At 44.2% G+C, this 9897-nt stretch overlaps 1 protein-coding gene across 1 annotated transcript; it reads right to left on the bottom strand.

The window, feature by feature from the left end:
* Window positions 1-3433: 3433 nt before the first annotated feature.
* plpp6 (phospholipid phosphatase 6) lies at window positions 3434-9461 on the bottom strand. Its single transcript, XM_084164194.1, has 2 exons — window positions 8815-9461; window positions 3434-3851 (listed from the first exon to the last, which is right to left on the bottom strand). The coding sequence occupies exons 1-2, from the start codon at window positions 9305-9307 to the stop codon at window positions 3481-3483; spliced, it is 864 nt and encodes a 287-aa protein (XP_084020320.1). The 5' UTR covers window positions 9308-9461; the 3' UTR covers window positions 3434-3480.
* Window positions 9462-9897: the final 436 nt, after the last annotated feature.

The following is a 9897-nucleotide window of genomic DNA, read 5'->3' as shown; positions in this document are numbered from 1 at the left end:
TGACAAATACAATTTGATTGGACATAATATTCTCAGACATACATTAGTGAGTAGATAGATAACACAAAACAGAATGAGATGCGTTCTTCCTTATTGCAATGTTAAGAGAACCATGATTACTTTGGCTGGGTGTTTCTCATCAGAAGATAACATGAAGCAGTTTCTGGGGAAGCCATGTCATTGGTCGAATCGTATTGATTCAAGGACCAATCACTGGTTAGCTCTAATATCTACTACTGGATTATTGCTGAAGAAATACAGCATGTATGAATGAATGAGAGAGAGAAACTCAATGCGTTATTTACAACAGTCGGAGAAAGAGACCCTACTGATGTAGACCATCTCTCAGGGAACAGTCCATGAAGACCAATCAAGACCAACTCATCATGTGTAGCTGCACTCACTGCATTGTAACATATACCAAATCCTTCCCAGCAAAAGACTTCAGCAAAACACTTCATGTTTGGTTTGGTGTCATACTTGAGCCTGGATGCTACATAAGAGTAGATGAGTGAGGGGAGGGTGAGTTCGGGGGAGTCAAGGGAAAGGGAAGTGATTCAGCTGGATGGAATAAAATATAAATAGTGAAGAGCAGCTGAGGAATGGAGAGGTAATTAAGTCAGACTCTTCTCTCTGACCAGAAGTAGACAGAGAGGGAGAGCGAGAGGGGCGAGAGAGGAAGATAGAGCTGTAAAAGGGTGAGAGACGGTAAAAGGGTGAGAGACAGGGCTAATAAGCTGCTCCTCCATATTTACCAGGGTGGAGGTGATCGAGTGGGTGGCCTCCTCTCACACACACACACACACACACACACCTGGTGGATAGAAGGAGAGGAGAGGGAATATTAGTCATCCAAGTCAACAAAATAATGTTCCATCTAACAGGATTAGGGTCTGTGCAGGATCTTCACAATGTGACATCAACAACAGCCAAATGACAACACCAGCAACGGCACAACATGGCTGCGGTCTGTGTAAACACCCAGAAACACTCCAAACACCCAGGACACCTGAGAACTCCCTGACTGGGTCTCTCACTCCTGCCTCACATGCACCAGAGAATGTACATTCATATAGAGAGGAGGCCATGATGCAGGAGCACCAGCAGTCAGAGCAGAGAGCAGTTTAAAAGTAGGGCAGTTAAGGACAGGGTGCAAAGCACTTGGCCACTAGATCCGGCCCACAGCTAACCAGTGGCTAAGGCACGCATCATGGTTACACCATTACCACCCTTAGCGGAGTTGCAAACAACCGGATGTATCCCTTTAACATTGAAGGGGGGATTGTTATTTCTTTACCTAATAGCAGGAACAGCACCATCTAGTGGTCAGAACCTGGTAATATCAGAACGTAGGATGAGACATAAACCTAACAACTTCAGACTAATTTCTCTGAACAGGGAAAAAAAAAAAAAAAAATCACCAAATTCACTGAGAATGCATTACATAGGATGAAGAAACAATACTCCGAGCCGCAGCTCCATACTACTTGTCAAACATATACAACTGATACTATATACCTGTTGTTGGGTTGAGATTGGCGTGGGGTGTTGGGGGTCCGTGGGTGGCTTTTGACCATTTCTTTGGAATCCTCATGTCTAACGCATTGTTAGAATTTTGGGGGGTCCAAATCGGATTTTGGGGGGTCCAAATCGGAATGACCCGCCTGCTACGTTAGGTTACACCATTACTACAGCTGGTGTCACTCAGGGGTTTAACCTGGACAAACATTAAATGATGCTCCTCAGACTGGTGCTTTGTCTACACCTACACACAGACATTACAGTTTGTGTGTGTGTGCGTGTGTCAGTTACGCCTGTAACAAAACAGTACAGCAGGAATGAGCAACCAGTCTTGGACATTCACTGTCTTGTGATCTCTATCAGAAAGACAAAAAGCTATTCTACTTCTTCCATCTCTGGGACTGAACTATAAAACCTGCCCTGCCATCTCCTGTTTTCCCTCCAACCACTGCAAACCTGTTGCAACCATGGCTGTTGCACAACTATTTAGACAGTTACTATAAGGAATCAACTCTCCACATTGACATGAAGATGATCACCATCAGGTCTCAGAGTCATAGATAACGGGAGATCACGTTTAACACATTAAAATGTTATAAAATGAATGAACTACATGTTTGATGTCAGCGTAGCTGTAAAGTTGTTGGGTAACCTAATTTGGAATGAAAACCATGCCCCCTGTCTTTGGTTAAAACATAATCAATGTTAATTATTATTGAGCATACAGCCATCTGTAGAAAACTGGAATTATTCCTCAAGATCCGCAATAACACATACAGGGTGACTATATTTCAGTGAGAAATAAAAAAGACAAACCATTCCATTTTGTGAACCTTACATAGAGTACCACAGTATGAGTCATAATACCCATAAAACCTAGCGGTCAAACAAGGAAATTGTTCCAAATGTTTTTCCACCATTAATTTTAGAAACACTTAAAATAAGGGCTGTGTTTTGTGTAGGCTTACCTTGGCGTGACGTTTTGATAACCGTGTAAATCGCTCTAGGACAAGGTGACTTTTATCAATAAATTAACCTGTATTTACCCCCCCAAAATGAAATGCTAATTAGCTGCTAATGTGGCTATCATAAAGAACTACAAATGCCATGATGATGTGGTCGAGGCTGCTGAATCAAGGCAAAGGTAGGAGTCTCTGGATTGACTATCTCATGTTAGCTAAATTTAGTAATGAATAAATTGGCTACATTTCTTTAAATTGACAATTCTGTGAACTGTCTTGTGCAAATTTTAAATTGATAATACCTGTTAGCAAAGGTGTCAGCTAGAGATGACGTGCAGGAGCTTACAGGGATTTGTAGTCTTGCATGATGTCTACTTTGATGCTAATTAGCATTTTCGAATGAGAGTAAATAGAGCTGAATATATTGATAAAAGTCACCTTGTCCGAGAGAGATTTACATGGTTATCAAAACGTCACACCAGGGTAAGCCTACACGAAACACAGCCCTTATTTTAAGTGTTTCTAAAATTCCCTATGGGAAAAAGGAAGGGTGGAAAAACGATTGGAACCATTTCCATGTTTGACCGCTAGGTTCTATGGGTATTATGACACCTCAACTGTGAGGCTCTATACCTTACAAATCTAAAATAAGTCCTCACAGACACCATCATCAATTCATAAGTTTTAACCTATAGCATTCATTCTCCCCTTTGAGAACACAGCACTCAGACACGCAAACAGACACACACTTTCTCTCGCTCCCGCTCTCTTTTATCGCAGTATGGAGGAGCACCCTGCTCCTAGGTACTTCTGATTGCAATTACATATGGATGGATGGTTGGTGGCAGGCTTTGTTGTAGTTGTTTGTCTTGAACAGGCAATGATGAGTGACCAGTGTCAGTATGGGGCAGGATCAGTCAATGTTTCAAACATATTGGGCCAGGGCCACTGTCTCCCACCTACCACACCCTCCCAACCCCTCCTTAACCCTTCTCCCTCACCCCTGGATGAGCCCCAGCAGCCCCTGCAGGCCCAGCGATGATACCCAGAGCATCTCCACCAGGTTGTACTGGCAGTAGCCCATCAGAAAGCCAAACAGCACATCGGTCACGTTGTGTCTCCCCAGCAGCACCCGGCTCAGCCCCACCAGAACAGACCACAGGAACACCAGCACCCGCAGAGGGGCGGCCAGCACCAAGTGGGCCAGCAGGAAACGGGCACACATGGCGGCGCGGGTGGCGTGCCCCGAGGGGAAGGAGTAGCGGTCCACGGAGAAGGTGGCGAACATGTCCATGCGGTTGTGGGACGGGCGGCGCCGACGGACGACCGCTTTCACGATGCCGACCAGGATCAGGTCTAGAATGAGAGCTGAGGGGAGGGGTGGGGAGAGGATGCAGAGTGGGGAGGGAGATATGAGAGAGATGAGAGCAATTACACAGTTGGAAAACAGACCAGTCAGCAAACAGTATACAGCACTAAAACAAACAAATGTATGCACACACTAACAAATACACTAACACCCAACATATAGTATTAGCAGAAATACACATTGCACCCACACAAACGTATAATGTTATCACAGTATATGAGATAACATTAAACTCTACGCTTGTTTGAGCCGAACCTCCCCACAAACACACACCGTCACACGCGCTCAGTGACAGCTTTGGATTTTTGCCAGGGAGGGAAAGAGAGACAGAAGATGTGAGGAAAGAGAAAGAAACAAAGACAGAAGAGAGAGAGCTGCAGTCTTTTCATCCAAGCAGTGTTTTTATCTGGGCTGTAAAGGAGCAGCGGTCATTGGCTCCTCCAGTCCTTCTGGCTGCATCACACACAAACACAACAGGGACCGCCTCTCCCCTGTCTGCCTGCATCACACAGCAACAGACTTCTGCCGACTGAGTGGTATCGGCACACTCTGCTAGTGTACTGTAGATTCTAGCTCGGGCTGAACCTTGTGAATACTTATACTGCACACTGTGCAGAGGACCCCTCGCTCTCTGTAACTCTGTTTATTTTTTCTGTCTGTCTGAATGTCTGCCTGTCTCACACTCTCCTTCACCCCCACTACACAACAACAGGGGACATTCTCGGTCTCTTCTAGAGTGCCTGACTGTTCATAGCATTGGAAGACTTGAGACGACAACAGATGGCACTCTCTGCCTGCTCCCCCCTGGATGTGTATGCATATTTCTAGCATCAGCATTGTAAGTGTGTGTGTGTGTGTGTGTGTGAGAATCTGGCATCAGCATCAGAAGAGCGTGTGTGCGTGTTTACTAGTGATGCGCGGGTCAGCTGTTTGTTCACACGCATTTGCTAATAACCCATCCGCAACCGCCCGACTATGTGATAAAGTGAAAATCTCCTGCACCCGACCCTTTCATCTTTGCTTCTCTCGTGCAGCAGCCGTTTAGGGACCGGGGAGAAAATGCAATAACTAAAAAACAAAAAATACCAGAAAGATTTTCCGTGCAAAATGTTCTAATGACATCAGTTTGACCAGTTAAGGAAATTAAAAGCAGTGACGACTCAACATGTTTATGATAAGATTTCAGTTCGGCTAGAATGCATATTTTGTGGTAGAAATACTAAATCAGCTTTTATGTCGCTGATAAAGATAGCACCTTTACAGACTGTCCCTAATCGCACATTCATTCTCTAAAGATGCTGAAATAAATAATATTTCTCCACTTGTTCCCGAGTCAAAATTTACATTTGGTGTATAATTTTACTGCTAGAAATGTATAATTCTTTAGGAGTTGATATTATATTAGGCTGTGAGAGTTTATAGTCAGTGTCCAGATTTCTGTTACTATTCAATTTAACCTATCTGAACAGTAGGCAACAGTTCCCTTGAAGTGCCATATTTGAAGTCCCCGTCTTGTCTCTCGAATTTGCACCTCACAATCACACATAACATAACTTTGGTGAAGTGGTATCATCATCTTTTACCACTTCAACAAATCTTTCCCAAACATTACTGTTCTGGCCCTCCCTTCTCTTTATTTTCAACTCTCCATTTCGCAGCTTTTCTCTTATTGAATTAAACTCCGACATTTTTCTGCCAAAGTTCCCAAAAGCATTTGGTCATTGGTGTGTATTTAGCGTGCGTACAGTTAGGCCCTAAAGCTTAGGCTTATGCACTTATTGAAGATAAAAAAATATGAAAGAAAAACCTCAATGTAGCCTATAGACATGAATTGCAAAATAATTATCCATTTGTGGATTTTTAATGCATTGTTTTCTCTTTATTCAACCCACCCGCCCTTCATATTTTATGACCCTAAACACGCCCGCCCCGTGGATATAACTGCAGGGACTGCGGGTTATGAGTCAACCCGCACTGTAGAATTCAAGATACCGTTTTTTGGGTGAATTTTGGCCCACTCCCGAGTGGCGCAGTGGTCTAAGGCACTGCATCGCAGTGCTAGCTGTGCCACTAGATATCCTGGTTCGAATCCAGGCTCTGTCGTAGCCGGCCGCGACCGGGAGACCCATGGGGCGGCGCACAATTGTCCCAGCGTCGTCCAGGGTAGGGGAGGGAATGGCCGGCAGGGATGTAGCTCAGTTGGTAGAGCATGGCGTTTGCAATGCCAGGGTTGTGGGTTTGATTCCCATGGGGGGCCAGTATGAAAAAAATAAAATAATAAAATAATGTATGCACTCACTAACTGTAAGTCGCTCTGGATAAGAGCGTCTGCTAAATGACTAAAAAAAACAACAACAAAAAACAAAGTTGGACGTTTACATACACCTTAGCCAAATACATTTAAACTCAGTTTTTCACAATTCCTGACATTTAATCCTAGTAAAAATTCCCTGTCTTAGGTCAGTTAGGATCACCACTTTAATTTAAGAATGTGAAATGTCAGAATAATAGTAGAGAGAATGATTTATTTCAGCTTTTATTTATTTCATCACATTCCCAGTGGGTCAGAAGTTTACATACATTCAATTAGTATTTGGTTGCATTGCCTTTAAATTGTTTAACTTGGGTCAAACGTTTTGGGTAGCCTTCCACAAGCTTCCCACAATAAGTTGGGTGAATTTTGGCCCATTCCTTCTGACAGAGCTGGTGTAACTGAGTCAGGTTTGTAGGCCTCCTTGCTCGCACACGCTTTTTCAGTTCTATAGGGTTGAGGTCAGGGCTTTGTGATGGCCACTCCATTACCTTGACTTTGTTGTCCTTAAGCCATTTTGCCACAACTTTGGAAGTATGCTTGGGGTCATTGTCCATTTGGAAGACCCATTTGCGACCAAGCTTTAACTTCCTGACTGATGCCTTGAGATGTTGCTTCAATATATTCACATCCATTTCCTTCCTCATGCTGCCATCTATTTTGTGAAGTGCACCAGTCCCTCCAGCAGCAAAGCACCCCCACAGCATGATGCTGCCACCCCCGTGCTTCACGGTTGGGATGGTTTCTTCGGCTTGCAAGGAACCCCCTTTTTCCTCCATACATAACGATGGTCATTATTGCCAAACAGTTCTATTTTTGTTTCATCAGACCAGAGGACATTCCTCCAAAAAGTACGATCTTTGTCCCCATGTGCAGTTGCAAACCGTAGTCTGGCTTTTTTATGGCGGTTTTGGAGCAGTGGCTTCTTCCTTGCTGAGCGGTCGATATAAGACTCGTTTTACTGTGGATATAGATACTTTTGTACCCGTTTCCTCCAGCATCTTCACAAGGTACTTTGCTGTTGTTCTGGGATTGATTTGCACTTTTCGCACCAAAGTACGTTCATCTCTAGGAGACAGAACGCGTCTCCTTCCTGAGCGGTATGACGGCTGCGTGTTTATACTTGCGTACTATTGTTTGTACAGATGAACGTGGTACCTTCAGGCATTTGGAAATTGCTCCCAAGGATGAACCAGACTGGTGGAGGTCTACAAAAACAATTCCGTGGTCTTGGCTGATTTCTTTTGATTTTCCCATGATGTCAAGCAAAAAGGCACTGAGTTTGAAGGTAGGCCTTGAAATAAATCCACAGGTACACCTCCAATTGACTCAAATGATGTCAATTAGCCTATCAGAAGCTTCTAAAGCCATGACATCATTTTCTGGAATTTTCCAAGCTGTTTAAAGGCACAGTCAACTTAGTGTATGTAAACTTCTGACCCACTGGAATTGTGATACAGTGAATTATAAGTGAAATAATCTGTCAGTAAACAATTGTTGGAAAAATTACTTGTGTCATGCACAAAGTAGATGTCCTAACCGACTTGCCAAAACTATAGTTTGTTAACAAGACATTTGTGGAGTGGTTGAAAAACTAGTTTTAATGACTCCAACCTAAGTGTATGTAAACTTCCAACTTCAACTGTAGGCTTAATTCCAAGCATCTCCAAAATATTGCCTTATGTGTGTTAGATACACTAGGGCGCATAATCATAAGGAATTATGATACTGTACTATGTGTCACCTTGCCTGAACTGTTGTGAAGAGTGGAGCAGAGAGACAGATCTGCTGGATGAGGGGATGGAGAGGGAGGGCGTCTGGACAGTAGTGAAGGAGAGAAACAGATGGATCGTAGGATGAACGGAGGGATGACAGTTACAAGTAAGGAGCTGGCACCAAAGGAAGGAAAGGAAAAAACAGGGAGAGAAAAGAGAAAGAAAATATTGTGAAGGGAGGGGTGAAATAGTGTGTGTGTCTGCTGTAAGGCAAGGTGCCAAATCCTTTCCTCCTCTCATCTCAGACTAATCTGTACTGATACTGATCTGAAAGCACAAGATGGGTGAAAAACAATAGGGTGGGTGGATTCCTACCAAGGATGTGCTTTCATCTTCTACCTCTTCTAACATCATTGCAAATGGAGGAGAAGGGGAAAAGGAGCCACTACAGACTATAAATATGTAGGCTACCTACTGATCTAATAAAAACACCAACATAGACATTCATTATTAAGCATGGCATCCTCCTGGCGGTGTGTGCAGTGCTTGACTTGGACTGAAATAGGTGCCGGTACTCATTTTGGGTGCCGGTACCGTTCATATTTAGGTGCAGCAACTCCTCAATACTGTTCAGCTAATATTCTATATGAGGTGCAGGAACTCAAGCAGAATAATATTTGAGGTGCCGATACTCAGTTCTGGTGAGCTCCTGCCCAAGTCAAGCTCTCTCTGTGTGTGTGTGTGTCTGCTGTAAAAAGGCTGGGGATAGGGATGAGTGGTGGGATGCATGACAATTAGAATAGGTGGTGTGGTGGCAACCTTAACATTTGAATTATATTTCTATGGAAGAAATCTAATAGGAGCCTTCCGGCTGTCTATGCGGGAGGCTGCTATCAGCATTACTATGAATAAACACATTAATATGATCATATTTACCCATGAAGAGATTGAGCATAATTTCCTGTCCTGCGGCACTGTCAGCCTTGTACAGGCAGTAGGCTGTCCAGACCAGCCATGGTATTCCATGTCCAGAAATCTCTATCAGTTTCATCAATGGTCGAATGCTGCCCCAGGAGGAATCTTCACAGGCACACACCCCCAGCCGCTTGGAGAGCCACAGGTCTATGGCGAGGAGGGAGCTAAGGGCTATCCCGATAAAGGAAGGGTTGAGCCGCATACAGTCCTCTTCGGGCATGCCTGTGTTGGAAGAGGTGGAGGACCCGGAGCCTCTTCGCCGGGTAGGGCTCTCTGAGGCCCGCAATCTGGCTGCAGCGGTTGGGTCGGAGCCCTGCCGCTGGAGGAGCGTGGGTGGAGGGGTTCGGTTCAGCGACATGAACTCGTAGCGTCCGTTGCCGTTGGTGCTGCCACTGAGACCTGGGCTCCCACCTCCGCTGCGATTGGCGCTGTTTTTGGCTTTAGGAGAAGGCATTTTGTTTAGTTTCTGTGTTTGAAAGTAGATATAATCCTTTTAAATCGAAGGGGCCGGTTGTCAGTTGTGAAAATGCGGGTTTTCGTGCTTCTCAATTCATCGCTTCACAGGTGACAATTTCCCTTACGTCCTCGACCACTTTCCTGAAACGCCATTTTTGTTTTTTCTAGCGCAATGCACACTGGGAGATTTGCTCTCGTTGAAAACTGTACAAGTGGAGATCACATGATTGAGAGTGAAGCAAATAAAACAAGAAAGGGCATGAAAATTAGTTTGTAGGTAAACTAAATCATTACCTGACTATTGTAAATGTGTATAATTATGAACAAAACACGGTTATTGAATATTACTGAATATGCATATTGCATATTATAGCCAGACGTTGGTTTTGGTATACTGCTGTCATTATACTCAGAGCCAATAGGCGTCGCAGCGGGAAAAGGTTTGGGAGTGGAGGTGCAGCGATTTATTTTATTCGCCGACGGGGGGGCACAATTGTTTTCCCCTCGGCGTAAAATAAAATAGGCTCTGACTCATAGAGATAGATAGAGGACCCATCTTTGTATCTGTGCCATTATAGCATCAGTGAC

The sequence above is a fragment of the Coregonus lavaretus genome (genome assembly GCF_964263955.1).
Source record: "Coregonus lavaretus genome assembly, chromosome: 6".
Classification (NCBI taxonomy): domain Eukaryota; kingdom Metazoa; phylum Chordata; class Actinopteri; order Salmoniformes; family Salmonidae; genus Coregonus; species Coregonus lavaretus.
This window is presented reverse-complemented; position numbering and strand designations above follow the sequence as displayed.